This window comes from Protopterus annectens, chromosome 11.part0 (genome assembly GCF_019279795.1).
Source record: "Protopterus annectens isolate FY-2018-M chromosome 11.part0, PAN1.0, whole genome shotgun sequence".
Classification (NCBI taxonomy): domain Eukaryota; kingdom Metazoa; phylum Chordata; order Ceratodontiformes; family Protopteridae; genus Protopterus; species Protopterus annectens.
Window position 1 is genome coordinate 11,880,302 of NC_056745.1, and position 18,305 is coordinate 11,898,606.

The window sequence follows — 18,305 nt, forward strand, 5'->3', positions numbered from 1 at the left end:
GGGCATCTTGGGGCAATTGCCTCATGTACACAAACAACCCTTTCCTCCTACCACCCAACACTACAACCTGTGAGAGATGCACTTATATAGCCAAACTGGAAGCAAATCTCTCTTCACCCAAGACTGGACTAGACAGTCAAGAGGAGAAGGTAAACACTTGCACCACACCACACTCATCACTTAGTCCCTCAAAACCTACACCACGAAAACACACACACACAAAAACACAAAACACACACCTACATTCTCGGAGGCTCTCTAAAAAAATCTACCCAAGCAACAGGGACCTCCAAAGCAGAAACGCAAGCAACGTCGAACCCCCCAACACAACCCAAATGACACACAGCCCACAAACTCAGTGTGCCACTCAACCACAGCCCATAAGGCATAACAACGTACCCAACACCCTAGACATAAGTGACTCTATAGTCAGGCACACTGATGCTAAACAAGGAGAAAGTTACTGTCAGCTGCTGTCAGGTGCCAGGATCCGCCACATAATGCATGCACTCAGGTCACTCCACAACAAGTACAAATATGACTCTGACATTGTCTGTGTTGGTGTCTGTGTTGGTGTGAATGACCTAAGATGTACCTCCCTGGACTACATGAAAAGAGACATGGAGGAGCTGTCCGATCTTGTAACCCAGGCAGGTATGACCCTAGCCCTGAGTAGCATCCTGCCATCACCCAGAATGATACCACAGTACAAGGACAAAATGATTGACTTCAACAATTGGCTAAGCTTCTGGTGTCATTCTAAGGTGATCCAGTATATGTCTGCCTGGGATGACATGATCAACAAACCACGATGCTTTGCCAGAGATTGCCTGCACCTCTAGCCCTTGAGATTCTGGATACTGGGTAAGGCTCTTGCCACCCCTATAGTGCCTTTCTTAGGGAAGATTCAAATGACAAATTCACCACTGTAACAGGTACAAGCAAGCAAAATCTGAGGCTAATGCTACTTAATGCTAGAGGTCTAAACCTCAAAATGCACTCACTCGAGGCACTCCTTAAAATGGAGAACATCGACATCTGTGCAGTGACAGAGACCTGGTTCAAGGCTCCAGAGAGCACCCCTGCATTACCAGGCTATAATTTATACAACACCTTTCGGCCACCTAACCTGGACCGAAGCACTAAAGGCGGAGGCGTGTTCATATTCATTAAGGATATCCACACCTCCAGGCTAATAATGCATCCGAGATTATCCAAGTGCAACTAACTCTGGGCAAGACCGCAATCCAAATTGTAGCCTGCTACAGATCCCCCACCATGCCCCAGGATTCCCACTCCTCATTTCTTGATACACTGGAAAATATTAGGGTAAAATCTAACACCCTAATAACGAGCGATTTCAACTACCCCATCATCAACTGGGAAAACTACTAATGTACCAACTCTTGTGCTCAACGTTTACTGGAATTCATAAATTCCAATGTCTTGGATCAACTTATCCACACCCCCACCAGGGGCAGCAATATCCTAGACCTGGTCATTACCAACATGGGCAACCAGTGTTCCACACCAGAGGTCAATTCCTTGTTGGTCAGCTCCGACCACAAGCAAATCACCCTAGACATCCACATCCCACACCCCCATTAGGGAAACCAGCATAAAAAATTTCTCCAAAGCCAACTTCACGCTTCTTAAGACAGAAGTGACACCCATAATGACAGACAATAGAGGTATGACTGCTGAATCCTATACAATTGCACTTTATAAGCACTTACACGAGTGCATAGATCGTGCAATCCCTAACAGAACCAAGACACTATCCTCCAAAAAAGAAAGCCAATCTGGTGGTCCCCTGCCATAAACAAACTCTACAACAGAAGAAAGAAACTGTTGCAAAAAAGAGTAAAATCCCACGACTGGAGGAACTCTGTGGTCCGACTCAGTAAGAAGCTGAGATCCCTCATAAAAATCCTCCAAAGCTAGTTATGAAAATAAAATCTCCACTGATTCTAACGACAAACACAAAGCATTCTATAGCTATGTCTAGAATCTCAATGGCAACACTCAGATCTGTTCTGAGTTACAGCACAATGGCACTAAACATACAGAACCAACTGATATTGCCAGCAACCTGGCAGATAGATTCAATGCTAACTTTACCACTCTCTCATCCCCTAAAGGGCCCATCTCTATACTGGAAGAATGCAAAGTTCCTGTAATCACGGCTGCAAAGGTAAAATAACACACTCTCCAAAGCCAAGAACACAGCATCCATGGGACCTGACAACATCCCAGGCTGCGTTCTGCATGAACTACAGAACAAACTGGCACCCCACCTAAGTACCATGTTCAGTCATAGCTTCACCTCAGGCTTTGTGCCCACTGAATGCTGCACAGCAACGGTTATCCCACTCCACAAAGGGGGAGCCAACACGGACCCCAGGAACTACCACCCCATTAGCCTGATGAGCCTGGTCTGCAAGGCTATAGAACGTATATCTTCATGGAACTTATAAACAATGACATTGGTAATCTCCAAACTCTGGACCCTACCCAGTTTGGATTTGCAAAAGGCAGATCATGTCTTCCAAACCTGATAGACTTCTTTGAAGCGGTCACCAAAGCCGTAGATGAGGGTAAGGTGGTTCACACAACCTATCTAGATCTCGCCAAGGCTTTCAACACCATCCCCCACTCTGGAATTATAGATAAACTCACTAAACTAGGTATAAATCCCTATGTCACAAGATGGGTTGCCAACTGGCTCACTGACAGAACCCACACTGTGACAGTAGCAGACTCTAAATCCAACTTCAGACCAGTGACAAGTGGAGTACTACAGGGTTCAGTCCTGGATCCTCTCCTGTTTGGTATCTACTTCTCTGAAGTACAGGCTAACACAGAAGGTCTTTGGCTAACAAAGTTTGCAGATGACTGCAAACTAAGAGCCATAATCAAAACTCCTAATGATGTGGACATCCTACAAAAGGGCCTCACTGAGACAGATGCCTCGTGTCAAAGCTATGGCCTCAAGCTCAATGCCAAAATGTGCATTGTCATCCCTTTTGGTAAAAACTTTGTACCCATGAACTACCACATAGGCGGTAGTCAACTTAACACAAAGTGTGATGAGAGACCTTGGCACACAGGTGGACAGTAGTCTCTCCTTTGATACTCACATCACCATAGTAGTCAGGAAATCCATCTACATGGCACACCTCATCACAAAAGGTTTCTCATCCAGGAAAAAAGAGGTCATTGTTCCCCTCTACATATCACTCATTAGACCCATTATAGAGTACAACACCCCTTTTGGTATGCACCTCACAAGACATCTACAACAACTGGAAAGGCCACAGAAATACCTCACAAAGAGGATTACTGGTCTCAAACAGATGCCCTATGCAGACCGTCTCAAAAAACTCCAGCTTTACTCTGTCGCATATCGCCTACTCAGAGGCGATCTCTGCCTAACATACAAAGCTATGTCAAACCCAGAGCTGTTGGACATGTTCTACTTAAAGAAATCCCATTCCCTCTGACCTACACGCTCTAGGGACCTAAACCTTGTCACCACAATAAACAGAACATGCTGGAGGGATAGATTCCTGTCCCAGAGACTTCCCATACTCTGGAACAAACTACCTATCTATGTCAAACAAAGATCCTCATTAGCACTCTTCTAGAAAAATCTTGATGACTGGATGGGAGATAGGAATTTCACCCTGGGGATCACTTCTGTTGCTCTGCTTGACAGGGGCACAGGAAAATAATTTTCTTGGGTGGCAAAAGCCAGGGTACCATTTGGCTAGGCTTATATAGGCCCTAGGGCCAATAGCCTAGTACCTACCTATGAACCTTCCTTTTCCACCCTCCCAGTCAAGGTGAAACCTAGCCAAATGTATTTGGAATGGGGTTCCTCCTATAAGCTCTGACTAGAGTAGACTACCCAAGCAAGTAGTGCTCTTCTGTAACCATTGCAGACTTCACAATGGTTAGGTCAGAGGCTGTGTTTCTCTTAGCAGTGGCATGTTTCCCATTTACTAAGATAGGATATAACCTCTTGTGGTAGTTTGGTACCCTTGTTGTCTCCAGACAACTCACTGCTGGCATCTGTCATTCCCACTTACTGACTCTCCTACCTTTTGTTCCCCACCTTGCCTCTGTGGACATCTATATGCTAAATGGTCCCACTGGTTGCATTTTAACCATTGGTCCTGGATGTGTACCTGGACTAGCAGCTTCCCCTACTACTGGCAGACTCTGTTGGGGCAGTTTATGCTGCCCACCGTGGGTTTCCTTACACCCATGAGCAGCACTGGGTATCCCTTTCCTGTGCAGTGATGCCCTGCTTGCTAGATATAGGTCTCCCTTCTTCCCCAAGCCATCTGCAATATTGCAAAGCCTCTCAGCTAACCAGATTCTCATGTCCTCAGGTAAAGTGCTAAGGGCTTGTTCCCTCATCAAAAGGTCTGCCAGCTCTTCAAAAGTGGTGACACCCACTCATTCATCTATGAAAATAAGTGATTAGCTCAGCAATATATTCACACACACTTTCATCTGCCTTGCATCTATGCTCACAAAACTTTTTCCTATAAGCTTCAGGTGTTAACTTAAAACACTCTAACAGACAATTTTTAACAGTATTATAATTTAAGCAATCAGTATCAGACAATTTAGAAATAGCAGTTACAGCTTTACCATGGAGTAAGGGGGTCAGGAACCGTACCCAGAGCCCTTGGTCAACATTATACCGTTTACATACCCTTTCAAACATATGAATAAAACTATCAAAATTATCCCCCTCTGTAAATTGTGGAAGACATTTACTGACCTTTGTTGCTTCTGGGGTTTGGTTACTCCCTTCCCCATTACCTCCATGACCCTGGTGAAGAGTCAGCATCTCCTATTCATGCTGCCTCTGCCTCTCATTCTCCTCAGTTTCCAGATGTCTCAGTCTCTCTGTGCTTCTGTTTCCAAACATCTGACCTCCAGTGCAATTCTCTAACTCCAGACAGATTTTTTAACTCCTCTGTGGAAAGGTTGAACTGTCCATTTTCTGAGAGTTGTACATTCCTATGGCCAGTCTGATTGTCCTCCTGGTTGCTGGTCTGTAATATAGTTGTGACTAGGGCTGCAATAATCTCTGCTTTAGTCAGGTTGGCATGCACCAGTCCTTTGTCTTGGCACATCTCGGCTGACTGGCTCCTTGGCAGCTTGCCATATTCCTCTGCTGACATCCGTGCCTGCTCTCCCTGACTAACTAAGCTAACAAAAAATAAATAAATAAATTGTGATACGAAACCCTGAATGTGCACTGTGTGGCAGATTGTACAAACACCTTCCTTAGTGACCACTGTTTACAGGCTACAGAAATTCAATATCCACACCACTGAATCTTAATATGTGGATATCCCACCACTGCCCACCAATTAATATGTGATGCCTCAGCACTGTCCCAATAATATCAAGGAGCCTCAATCCTCATCACTGGCAATAGTGGGGGATGTACACATTGGGAGGATGACAAGTACACACACAATAAGGTCCATTTTCTCTTAAGAGCACACAGAGACCACAGTCACTCTGGGGCTGTTTTTCCCTCCTTCTCCAGATCCTCAATAAGACTCCCCACTGGCACAGCTATAGACTTGAGATCTTAGCTGAGTGGCCAAGCCAAGGCCTCCAGCACCCTCTTTGTCCAACCAGTGCTTCATGTCCCTGAAGAAGTAGCCGACACACATGCTCTTTGAGATTTGATTTACACATACATACATACACACATACATACATACACATACACATACACATACATACACATACACATACACATACACATACACATACACATACACATACACATACACACACATACACATACACACACACACATACACATACACACACACATACACATACACACACATACACATACACATACACACACACACACACACACACACACACACACACACATACACACACACACACACACACACACACACACATACATACAGGAAAGGCTGGTAGAGGTTTACTAGCTATGTCCCCTTTTGCCCAGACTATACGGTAGTTTGGACTGCCACCAGCCACTCCTTATCAGCTACTTTAAGGTCCTTAACAAAAGGTGTCCAATCTTACTGTGTAATGTTACTATTAATTCATATGGTAGTTTGACCAAGAGCAAGGCTATTAGGAGTGGCCTCCACAGTGTCACCAAATAGATATGCAAGTACTGCAAGAGCTTAAATATCTCTAGACAGATGAGCCACAACTGAAAGGTTTAAATATATTTAATAATAATATAACAACAAAATACTCACTAAATCATCACAGTAGCTTCAGAATTCAAAATCACAGGAATATTTAAAACAAAATTGCAGGACAGTCTCAAATAAATACAGAAAACATCTGAACTAATCTTTTACTATATTCCTAGCTGTATCTAAAAGAATTACTAGACCCTAGACTTACTGATAGCAAGACAAGACAGATGTGGTGAATGAGTTTTTCAGATGATGTCAGGTCAAAGACAAATACAGAATACTCAGTCTCTCTCTCAGAGAGTTCACAAACCAATATTTATTTATTTATTTGACATTTGTTAACCGGGTTGGTCCAACTGAGCCAGGGGCCTATTTTCAGTGGAAACCTGAGGAGAAAATCTCCAGTAAACATGCAAACATTTGAAAAAAATAGAACAGACATAATGAAAACAAGTACAGTTCCCCAATACCTGAGTAGACAGGATTCAGTAAACATGCTAAAGCCATTACTTTAAGTGTTACATGGTAAAATATAACATATAATAAACATGGTGATTATTTCAAGTGCTGGCCATCTTGTTCAGCAGATACCTGCTCAAGAACAGAACAAGAAGACTGAAGAGATCCAAGTGGTCCGTGATGAATTGGAATCAGATGGGAAAGCTGCTAAAAGGATGTGGGGCATGACAGAGGATGAATGACGGAGGGATGTTTACTTTGAAACTTTTGTCTTAGCAACTGATATCCACTAGTGAATATGCAGAAAGAACTAGAAAACCTACTATGGGAACAAAAATATGCTAAGAAAACTACAAACAAAAGGCAAAAAATTGAACAGATCATAAACAAATGTGAAACAAGTAGAGCAGGCTGGTCAAGATGATTTAACAGAAAGATTTTGGAGGCTCTGGACATGGAGAACCTGTCAGTCTTAAGGTCCTTTGGAGTGGAAAAGAAGACGGGGGTCTGGCCTGCAGGACAGTGGTGGTGCTTTATGGTAGAATATGGGAGCTACTAGTGGACTAATAGACTGGACAAGGAAGTGAGCAAAAGGAGACAGAGTGGGAATCTTGTACAGTAAGAACACAGGGAGGATACACTTCCTTCCTTGGGGAAAGTCTAGTAAGGCAAACAAGACAAACATAAAAGGCAGACAGAATTCCACATGGAGCATAATTCAAGAAGGAACAATGACAGCTGCTCATATGACATGAGCAAAATTAAGACCCTTGTCCACGGTTTTATGAAAAAGTGGCCTGCCACTGGTAAACACATTGATCACTATTTACTATAAAGTGGCTCAAAATGAACTACTAGAAACAAACATGCAGCCTTCATCACAATGAGAACACATGCAGGTCACAGACCCCTTGAAGGGACACTGTACTCCTGGTTGCAATGGATGTACTTTCTTTGAGAGCATCACTCAACTCCAACAAGGCCCTGCACCTTTTAGGTTCACCTCATTAACACACTAATAAATTAAATTAAAAATAATTCATACTCAACCTCTGAAACGAAGACAATCTTAGGACTAAGGGTAATATTTGTTAGGCACAGGGGTTCACTGAGTCAATTTTAATTGGCAACTGTCTGCAATTTACATCAGCGAGTCCAAGATTTTTACAAATAAATATTACCATACATCTTGAAACTTTGACCCGCCATCTAGCATAAATGGTACTGTCCAAAGCTTGGTGAAAATGTTTAAGGCGGCTCTAGAAGTCAGGAACTAAAACAATAATCCTCTGCATGTGAAAGGCAATATTCTTTTTTACCTAAAGAAATGTAAATTGACTTGTGGTGGTGGTGCTGCAGTAGTGTTGTCGCCTCACAGTAAGACGGTGTCCGGTTCGATTCTCAGCTAGAACGTCTTCTGCGTGGAGACATGTGTGAATGGGCGCACCTTCGTTGAAGGTTGTGCGTCAGGCCTGGCAAGCCGGTACGTAAAAATCAACTGCCAATCATTAGCAGACCGGAGTTCCGCTGTGGCGACCCCTAACCGGGAAAAGCCGAAAGACACAACAACAACCTAAAGAAATGTAGATTACACAACTGCAAATATCACACCTATTATTTTGTTCCTAAAAGTAGCGCATAAAGAACTAAAGAATTAAAACTTAGTTTCAGAAGACAGTACATGCCCAATGACAAATAAACAAGAGGGTTTCTAGAGAAGGTTTACCTCTGAGAAGCATGTGCTAACAGTAGACTATTGAACTGACAATAGTTACCAAGTCAGAGCATTCCGAACCATGTCCCTGAGGTACAGCATGATGCTAGAACCTCGGAGCATTCAGAACCATGTCCCTGAGGTACAGCATAATGCTAGAACCTGAACACACATCACATGTGATACGGAATTCAACAGCAGTGTAGCCAGTGAATTCCATTTTGTACTCACAGATGCTTATCACTACCCCCCCCCCCCCCATCTACCTGGCATTTCAAAAATAGTCATATCACTCAAGCTGTTGCCCTTTCCAAACTGTAAGTAACACTTTTAACTACTTAGTCAAAAACTATTATACATCTTTTAAAAGGCATCAGTCTAGATGGCTATAGAAAAAATATAGCTTAATAAAACCTAATGTTTCTAAGATGTTCAGACAAAAACATTCTACTCTTTTCTTTAGAGTACAAAGTGTGTGCCTGGCCACACCCTGGCAATCCAGTCAAATGACCTAAAATATATTGCTAGACAGTTTCTTTAAAAAATCTCCTATAAATATAATCTGTACATATTCTTTCTCTAGTCAAAGCATCATGTTCCCACATACCTGTGGGACAGTCCTATTAAAAACACGTTCTTGTAATTCAGTGCCATCACTGTCACGTGTAATGTAGGACCAACTTCCTTACGCATAGAAACCGCATGCTCATAATTATGTAGTACCACCTCCCAGCGCAGCTCAGGGACCATTATCTTTAGCTAAAGCATCATGTGATAACAGGTCTGTAGTATTACCCCCATGCCCTCTGTAGTTTGCAGACGATCCTCATTACTTACTGACACTGTACCTTCAGATTTCTGTATCACAGATCCTTCAGGTAGCTCTTGGGTCCTCCTCTTTACCTACTGATATCACATGCTTGTAGTTCTGCTCTGTGACATCCTTATGTAACGCTAATAGGATCCCCCATACCTACTCACACTTGGAGCAGACAATTATAGCTCTGAGTCATCATTTCACCATGGAGTTCTAATATCAATACCCCTACCTACTACTGACAAGTGCTCATAGTTTTGCACAATCACCCCCTCACCCACACCCACACGTAGCCTTAGCCCTGACATGATTATTGTTACTTACTGATGGGATATGCTCACATTTTTGTGACACGACTTCCTGTGAACTATGGACATGATCTCCTATGCCTATCGACATCATGTGCTTACAGTTTCCCCTACAAAAGTCAGGAATCATGCTACTTACCTAGTGCCACCCTGTGTTAATAGGTCAAAACTTATCTGTCTCTATCTACTAACAATATGTGTTTGTAGTTCTCTAACATCACCTTCTAGTATAACTTTGGGACCATCTTTCTTACTACCAACACCACATCCTTGGAGTTCTATACCATTAGCTCCCTGTGTAGCTCTGGGACCTTTCTCCTTACCTACTAACACCATGTGATTATAGTTCTATGACATTATTTCCTGTGTAGCCACAATATGATTCCTCCTTACCTACTGACACCATGTGCTCATAGTTCTGCACCATCACTTCCCTGTGCAGCTGTTTCTCCTGATCACTCAGCATCTTCCACTCTTCCAGTGAAAAATCAACAGCAACATCACCAAAGTTTTCTGGCACCTGAAAGGACAAAGAATTTTTTTAATGTTTCCTGATATCACGATATATAGAAACCTGAAACCTGCCAAACCAAAAAAAAATTAAAACGCAAGAACATTTCTTATACAAATCTCATAAATGTAGTGTTACTTTTGATAACAACAAATTAAATTTTTCCCAACAGCCAATAAATCCCATGCCAAAGTGAAGGAATCCATGCACACAACTAAGTTCTGATGATGAAGGTGTACATCCTGAAAACAGCAGAGGGCCTAATTCATAAAATAAGTGTGTAGCTCCACACAGCATATTAATATTAGAGCAGTGTCACTTTCTTCATGTAATGTCATAGGTGCAAAGGTGAAGAGAAGATAGTATTCCAGTAGGTGTGAGGGAGTGGGGTAGGTGTAACAATGCTCAAAGAAAATCCAAGCACAACGTGTGTATGCTACTCTGTGTAGAATGTAGATGACACATGCCACTACTAATCCAAGCACGTGTGTACGCTACGCTGTGCAGAATGTAGACGACACATGCCATTACTAATCCAAGTACGTGTGTACACTATGCTGTGCAGAATGTAGATTACCCATACCACTACTAATCCAAGTACAACATGTGTATGCTACACTGTGCAGAAATCTAGATGACACATGCCACTACTAATCCAGATACAATGTGTGTTCACTATGTTGTGCGGAATGGAGAGGACACATGCCACTACTAGCAGTACAAGAATATGAACAAAAGTCAGGACAAATAACCTTGTCAACAAACTAGAGATAACCAAACAGGTCTACAAGGTTCTCCTTGGGAAAACAATGCAGACACTTGTGATGCAGTAAATTGTGCAGCAGTAGATAAAAGTAAAACATGACAAATGGCATGCAAAGGTGGATCATAAGGAACTCTCTTTTGAGCATTTCAGTACAGAGTAGTGTCTTTCAGAACAACGTTAACAGCAACTGACACAAGGACAGTAAGAAGAATACAAAGTCTGCAACACAAAGTTGGCAAGTATGTTGCACAATGCAAACAAGAGATATCTGTACCATGTGATGTCATATGCAACAAGCATGAAGGCCTATTGCAAGAGAATGCTGTCCACCTACTCACGATGTAAGCAATGTAACCAGATGACACAAAAACTGTTTTGGTGAGCAGCAACAGACACATGATGCATTAAGCTACACAGTAGTGCATGTAATGCAAAAGTAAAGACAACAACATGCTGTGGGAACTGAGAGCTCTATACTGCACATCAATTATATGTTAAGTGTGACAACTGAAAAAAGAAAAACAAAACACAACAAGCAAATGCCCTTCAAAAAGTATTTCTCACACTAAGTATTTCTGACACTATAGTAAAGGACACCTGCACACAGTACTATAGTGCTTTTCAATTGTGTACAATGTATAGAATATAAATATGTCAGACAATAAAGTTACAGAAGCAGCAAGTAACATAACATTGTGTAACAGTGCTCCTACGTGGCACAGCAGCAGCTGTGTATACGGACCACACCATGTACAGAAAATGCAAGTGCAGTGTGCACAGAACAGTCACTGTGTCACAGTAGTACAATAGTGAACTGCTGGCACCTCCAAGCTCTAACATTTGGGTTTAGATCCTAGAGTCAAGACGTTGTTGGGTAGTTTTCATGCTCTCCCTATGACCACACTCGCTTTGTCCTACCTCCTAAAGGCATGTTACTTCATGGATGACTATTCTAAGGTTGTTCTCAAGTTTGTGTTATGTGGCTTTATAAAAGGAGTGTTTATCTCAGTAGGGCTTATTCAGTTATTGCAGTGAAACAGATACAAAACAGTGCACATCAATGACCATGCTGTGGTGCAGATGTAATACAACATGACTACAGTAACACATGCACTACATAGCAGAGACCCACATCACACTGCAGATATAGGACAGCATGACTGCAGTGATACAGTAGTGCAGATGTCATTCAGGTGCCATGTCATGCTGCAGATGTAATACAACATGACTACAGCAACACAAACACTACACAGCAGAGACCCACATCACACTGCAGATATAGGACAGCATGACTGCAGTGATACAGTAGTGCAGATGTCATTGAGGTGCTCAAGAAGTGAATTCACCATACAGAAAAAGGCAGTACAGCTGATCCCTTCTCTGTAAAATCATTAACAGTGGGGAGTAAAGAATTTGTTATTTCCCCAGTATTGTGCAGTTTTGGAGTTGGTATATAAAATTAATAGGGGGTTGGGTGACATGGAAGGTGCAAAACTTAAAATTGATGGAAATGAAGCGGAACTTAGACTTGATGCAATATTCCCGCAGGTTTAAATGACAATGTGGCTATTGCTCCTGTCTTAAGAACAAAAGCTACTAAATTATAGGTTAGTCAACCATCACTTACAGTTGTAATATTGTTTGGTACATATACACAAATTATGTGTGTACTTTGCAACAAGATTGAAGTTTTATATATGTACTAACTGTCTGATACACCTGGGTTCTTTAAGAAAGAAAAAATGAAAAAAACAGGTTGAACTGATTCATCAACTACAGCCAATGAAAGTTGTTTTTAGATATTATATAATGCCTTGGTCTTGGTTTGTAATTATTCTGTTGAAGTCTCTTTTTGGAGAAGAAAGCACTCAACATTTTATGGTACACTATTAAATTGTTTTTATACCATTTGTGGATCCTCTGTGGCATTTATTTTCACTATTTTCATGTGAAATGTACTGTGTTTGGTGTATGGGCTACAACAGTTTGCCTACCACATAGTGTAGATGTGTAAGTGCAGATGTGTAAGACTAGGAGCTGTTAAAGTGCTGCTTCTTGAAACATGTGGCTCGATTCCTTCAGCCTTCGTTTGTGTCCTGTGTGACTCTGACAATTACTTAACCACACAGCACTCCTGGGCTGCTTCTGAAAACAGGCACTTGTGTCGAATAGGCTGTCACAGGCTGTCAGTAAATGCATTACACATTTGTCTTTTGAATTGCTGTACCCTTCATAGAGACCCTAATTAGTGCTTCACTGTATGCTATTTCAGTGTGAACATCAGCACCAGTGTCTTGCAGTGTTATGGGTTATGAGATGCTTTTTTAAACGAATGTGAGTTTCAAGGGAATAGAAGTTTACTGTTTCTCATGCCAAGTCTGTTCTCAGTGTGAAAGCATTTTGTTTAGGAAATGTGGTTAAGTGTTTTTTCTGTAAAATTTGAAATGAAGATTTTAAATGTTATCCAAATTTTTATGATAATTGTAAAAGTAAAGAAGAAAACAGTATATACACTGACAGGTTTGAACAGTGTTTATGGTAATTTGGGAGAGAGACAGCCAATTAAAGGAACAGTGGTATAGCTGTCAGGGGCCTGATTCATTACCCTGCAAAAGGCCTCATTAGTCCATGTTTCAGCTCAACTGACTCTGGATGTTGCAACAAAATGGATTATCAGCCACTCAGGTAGGTCAGACCTGTACTAATGATGTCATAGGGGATAGCTATTATTGATGACAAGACAGGAAGGTCAAAAATTAAAAGTAGGTTCCCTGCAAGTGAGCAAGCCCCCTCCCCCTCCCCAAAATAAGAACAGCATGATGTATGCAGTAATATTTCTGGTTTTTGTGTGACTTATAGGTTGCTGAACAAAACCTGTGCAATGCAGCATTTATACTGTCATGAATTGTTTTGCTTTATTCACCGCACGAACGAATGAATCGATTCATTAACAGGCATTCATTGTGGGATATACTCGGAATAGGTTGCACTTTTAGTGGTACCTTCATTTTAGCCTTCAACAACTGTGAAAGGCGTTGACATTTGTCATGTCCAGTCTGCATTATGTGGATTGATGATCAGAACCAGCAGATCTTCAGCATCCATTATGCAGTCATCATTACATATGACTGTGGTACCGTCTTCTCTACAAGATCGGTTTGTAAAGGATTTCTGCATTTAGTTAAAATTTGTTACTCTAGCAGCTAACGCAGAGAACTTCAGCTTATTAATATGCTGCTTTCTGTGGCAAGGGTGTAGCAAGAATCTTTCCACCTTCATGACATTGAGCAAGTCATTTAACCAGGCAGTGCTTTGATCCAGTTGGGGAATTGGGGTATGGCACCTCAACGGTCTCCAGGACTGCAGGCCTAGTAAATTATGAACCTGTTGTTGTTGACCAAACAAGTCGAAAAACAAACAAACTACTGAAAAGAATGAAACATGGCTTTGCAGATAGAAGAGCGGATCCAAAAACTGTTCTAAAACCTGTAATGTGAGTGCTTTCGTCAGAGACATTGATTTGACTTCTTCAGACAAACAAAGACAACCACAGCAAACTTTAAATACTAAACCAATTAGTTAATTAACTCATTTTGTAATCTATTTAAAGTTACAGTCCTCTATAAATGCATAAAATCCATTTCTTATTTAAACATTATTAAAACGCTATTAAAACCTTATATACGATGTAAATATGTATGTTAAAAACAATTAATAGAACCATAAATCAATGTGGATACTGAAAACGCACTATATACACAAAAATGTATAAAAAAAACATATTATATATATATATATATATATATATATATATATATATATATATATATATATATATATAAGCTATAGATAAGAAGTTAATATTATTATATATGCTATTTATAAATAACTTACTAACCTAGTAATTTGATGAACAACCTATGTACGTCCATCAATGAGAGGTGGTCCGTGGGAATTAAAATTGGGGGAAAAGGAGCTTATGTGGCAGATTCGTACCTCAGCATATATTCCAGCGGGCCTGAATGAATATGTATCTTTAAAATGCATCCTAAAGCTTAACGCACTTGGTAGACAACAGCCTTTATAAAGAACTTCTTTTTTTATCATACTGGTAAATAAAGTATTGATGGACATACATAGGTTGTTCATCAAATTACTAGGTTAGTAAGTTATTTATAAATAGCATATATAATAATATTAACTTCTTATCTATAGCTTATATATATATATATATATATATAATATGTTTTTTTATACATTTTTGTGTATATAATGCGTTTTCAGTATCCACATTGATTTATGGTTCTATTAATTGTTTTTAACATACATATTTACATCGTATATAAGGTTTTAATAGCGTTTTAATAATGTTTAAATAAGAAATGGATTTTATGCATTTATAGAGGACTGTAACTTTAAATAGATTACAAAATGAGTTAATTAACTAATTGGTTTAGTATTTAAAGTTTGCTGTGGTTGTCTTTGTCTGAAGAAGTCAGAGCATTGTCTCTGACGAAAGCGCTCACATTACAGGTTTTAGAACAGTTTTTGGATTCGCTCTTCTATCTGCAAAGCCATTTTTCGTTCTTTTCAGTAGAATCTGTTGTTGTTGTTTGCCAGCCATTCCCTATTGCACAGCTGATCTAGTTCAGGAAACATTACTGCAATATCACCAGCACACCAATTTGTCAATACAATATAGGCAATTTAATATGTAGATGAAACACTGAAATAAAAGTTATTGCTAACAGCACTCTCTGCATTAGTAATAGTTCTCTTTAATGTAGAATTATTCAGACTGTGAATATTGGCTTAGCATATGTTATCAAGGGGTTAATATTTTGCATCCTCTCATAAATATTCTTCCATTTAAACTGTGCTAGAAATATCTGAACCTTATGGTAAGATGCTAGTGATCTTTATAACTTCATGTAGTTCATTCAAAGCTACCAATAAAGTACATCTGGATGAAAGTACCTTATGCTCTAATCGTATGTGTGTATGTGTGTGTGTGTGTGTGTGTGTCTACTATGCATTTTTGTGAAATAATTTTGAAATATGTGACTTGGGTCATTATCTTGTTATTAATTTTTTTGACATCAACATCTTTGCTGAATACATCAGATAAGACCAGTTGCCATAATGGTTAATGTCTTTGTTTCCTTAGCACAAAGAACAAGGTTTGATTCTGACCTCTGGACAATGACTGTTTGGAGTTTGCATGATCTCCCTGTGTCTCTGTGGGGTTCATCCCACCTCTGCAAAACATCCTGAGGGTTTCCATCTCAAATTTACCAAAGAACAGAGCTCAGGGCAGCAGCAGAGACTCTACATGGCACCCTAAAGGGGGAAGAGTTGTAAAAACCAAACACTTTGGTTATCTGCTATGGTGTGCCATATCCTCAAGAAAGGAGAACATGGATCACAGACTGCATGCCATGGCAGCAATAGCCATTTGACAGTGTAAAACATGGCTCTAGGTGATTCGGTCATGTTGACTAATGTCGCCAAATGGGCATGGGTATTTGCCGGAGACCCAACCTACAGCTGGGACCACTGCAGCAAAACCACTTGGCTTGAGATCCAAAGTCTTTCATTGAGGAGGAGGACAAGCTAGAAATGATGTGGGAATTGTGGGAGAAACTTCAGAAGACAGAGAGGTCTATCATCAGAATTAGTGACAGACTTATGGCAATCAGACTTCAGTGTAATGATAGGGCAGTATTCATAATCTCAGCCTATGGCCCACAGCAGGGTTATGATAGTGAGGAAAAGAGTGCATTCAGACAGCAGGTGCAGGACCTACTAGATAAAGCAGGACAACATGAACTGGTGTTGATAATGGGTGACTTGAATTCACATATTGGAACAGACAGACCAGGACATGAGTACTGCCTAGATCCACATGGGTGGGACAACAGGAGCAAAGAAGTAGAGATCATTCTAGACTGCTGTCTGACAAATGGCCTGATAGTAGCCTACACAAGGTTAAGAAAGAAGGACAGTCACAAGATCACATACAACAGCAGACAACATGCAACTCAAGTACACTTCCTCCGAGTAAGGAAAGGGCACTGGAACAGAATCAGCTATTACAAAGTCATTTCCAGTGAAACAGTCAGCCCACAGCATAAACCTCTGGTTGTCAGAACCAGCTGTGAGTAATGGTCAGAGCAGGCTCTAAGGTCAACAGAAATCAGGCTGAGGACCTGGAAGTTGACTAGACAGAAAGCACAACAGTTCAAGGAATTACTCAGTGCTGTAGCACCCCAAGAAGAGGGGGAAATAGGTGGAGTTGTAGAAGAATAGCAGTGCCTCAAAACAACATGTGTGATGACTACAGGACAGATATGTGGCTGAGCCAGGTATGGAAATAAGGTACATAAGGAAAGCTGGTGGTGGAATGCATAAGTCCAGGAAGTCATCAAAAGAAAGACAGAGTGCAGAAAAAGTGGGAGACTGAAAAGAAGGATCAGGCTAGGAAGGAATATGGACTGGCTAAGAAAGGAGTTGTAATAGCAAAGAACAGGGTCCTGGGGGCACTCTACCAGCTTCTGGAAAGTAAATCAGTAGATGGCACAAAGAAACTATATCAGGCAGCAAGGCAAAAACAGAAAAGGTAAAGAAGACAGTCAAACACCCTTCATAAGGGATGCCAGCAATAATCTGCTCACCCGTCCACAGGACATCAAAGGCAGATGGAAGGAGTACTTCCATCAGCTTCTGAATGCAGAAAACTACTCAGAAGCTGTAATGATCCAGACGCAGCTTATGATGAGAGAAGAGGCATAGAAAAAGTAAGAATAGCACTAAGGAAAATGAAGTCAGGAAAAGCAGCAGGGTCCCATGAGGTCACAGCAGATATGATAAAGATGATGGATGAGACAGGGAGAAATGGATCCTGAGGGGACTCATAGCAGTGTGGAGAGAAAGGCGTATCCCAGATGACTGGAGAATAAGCATACCAGTGCCAGTGTATAAAAACAAAGTAGACATTCACAACTGTGGGCAGTACAGAGGCATCAAACTCCCGTCACACTGCATGAAAGTTCTGGACAAGGTGATTGAGAGACAAATTACTAGACTTGGAGAAAGCATATGGCAAGATCCCAAGAAAGCTCATTTGGATAGTCCTGCAGTGGTTTGAAGTCCTAGAAACATTGGTAGAATTAGTACAAGCTATGTACAAGGACCCAATGACTCAAATATGAACAGTGTTTGGACACACAGGGGGGTTCCCAGTTGGAGTGGGTGCACACCAAGGTTCAGAGTTCCCAGTGGGAGTGGGTGCACACCAAGGTTCAGCTCTGAGCCCACTGTTGTTCATACTGATGATGCACAACATTAGCAAACAGGTCAGAGGGCACAGGTCAACAAAGTTACTTTATGCAGATGATGTAGCATTACAGGCAGACTCTGAGCAAGAACTTGAGCAAAGGACAGTGAAATGGAAAACTGAATGCACATGACAAGAAACTGAGTATGAATAAAAGGTGTCAGGGA

At 41.0% G+C, this 18,305-nt stretch overlaps 1 protein-coding gene and 1 long non-coding RNA gene across 2 annotated transcripts in view; both read right to left on the minus strand.

Moving 5' to 3' along the window:
- Nucleotides 1-18,305, minus strand: part of LOC122815970 (zinc finger protein 808-like) — a 336,165-nt gene that overhangs the window by 197,642 nt on the left and 120,218 nt on the right. The window contains exon 2 of the mRNA XM_044088854.1: nucleotides 9,919-10,045. Coding sequence (XP_043944789.1) covers nucleotides 9,919-10,045 — 127 coding nt within the window. The remainder of the gene's footprint in view (nucleotides 1-9,918; nucleotides 10,046-18,305) is intronic.
- Nucleotides 1-18,305, minus strand: part of LOC122815122 — a 37,983-nt gene that overhangs the window by 5,795 nt on the left and 13,883 nt on the right. Inside the window, exon 2 of the long non-coding RNA XR_006366928.1 lies at nucleotides 9,919-10,045. This is a non-coding gene — a long non-coding RNA (uncharacterized LOC122815122). The remainder of the gene's footprint in view (nucleotides 1-9,918; nucleotides 10,046-18,305) is intronic.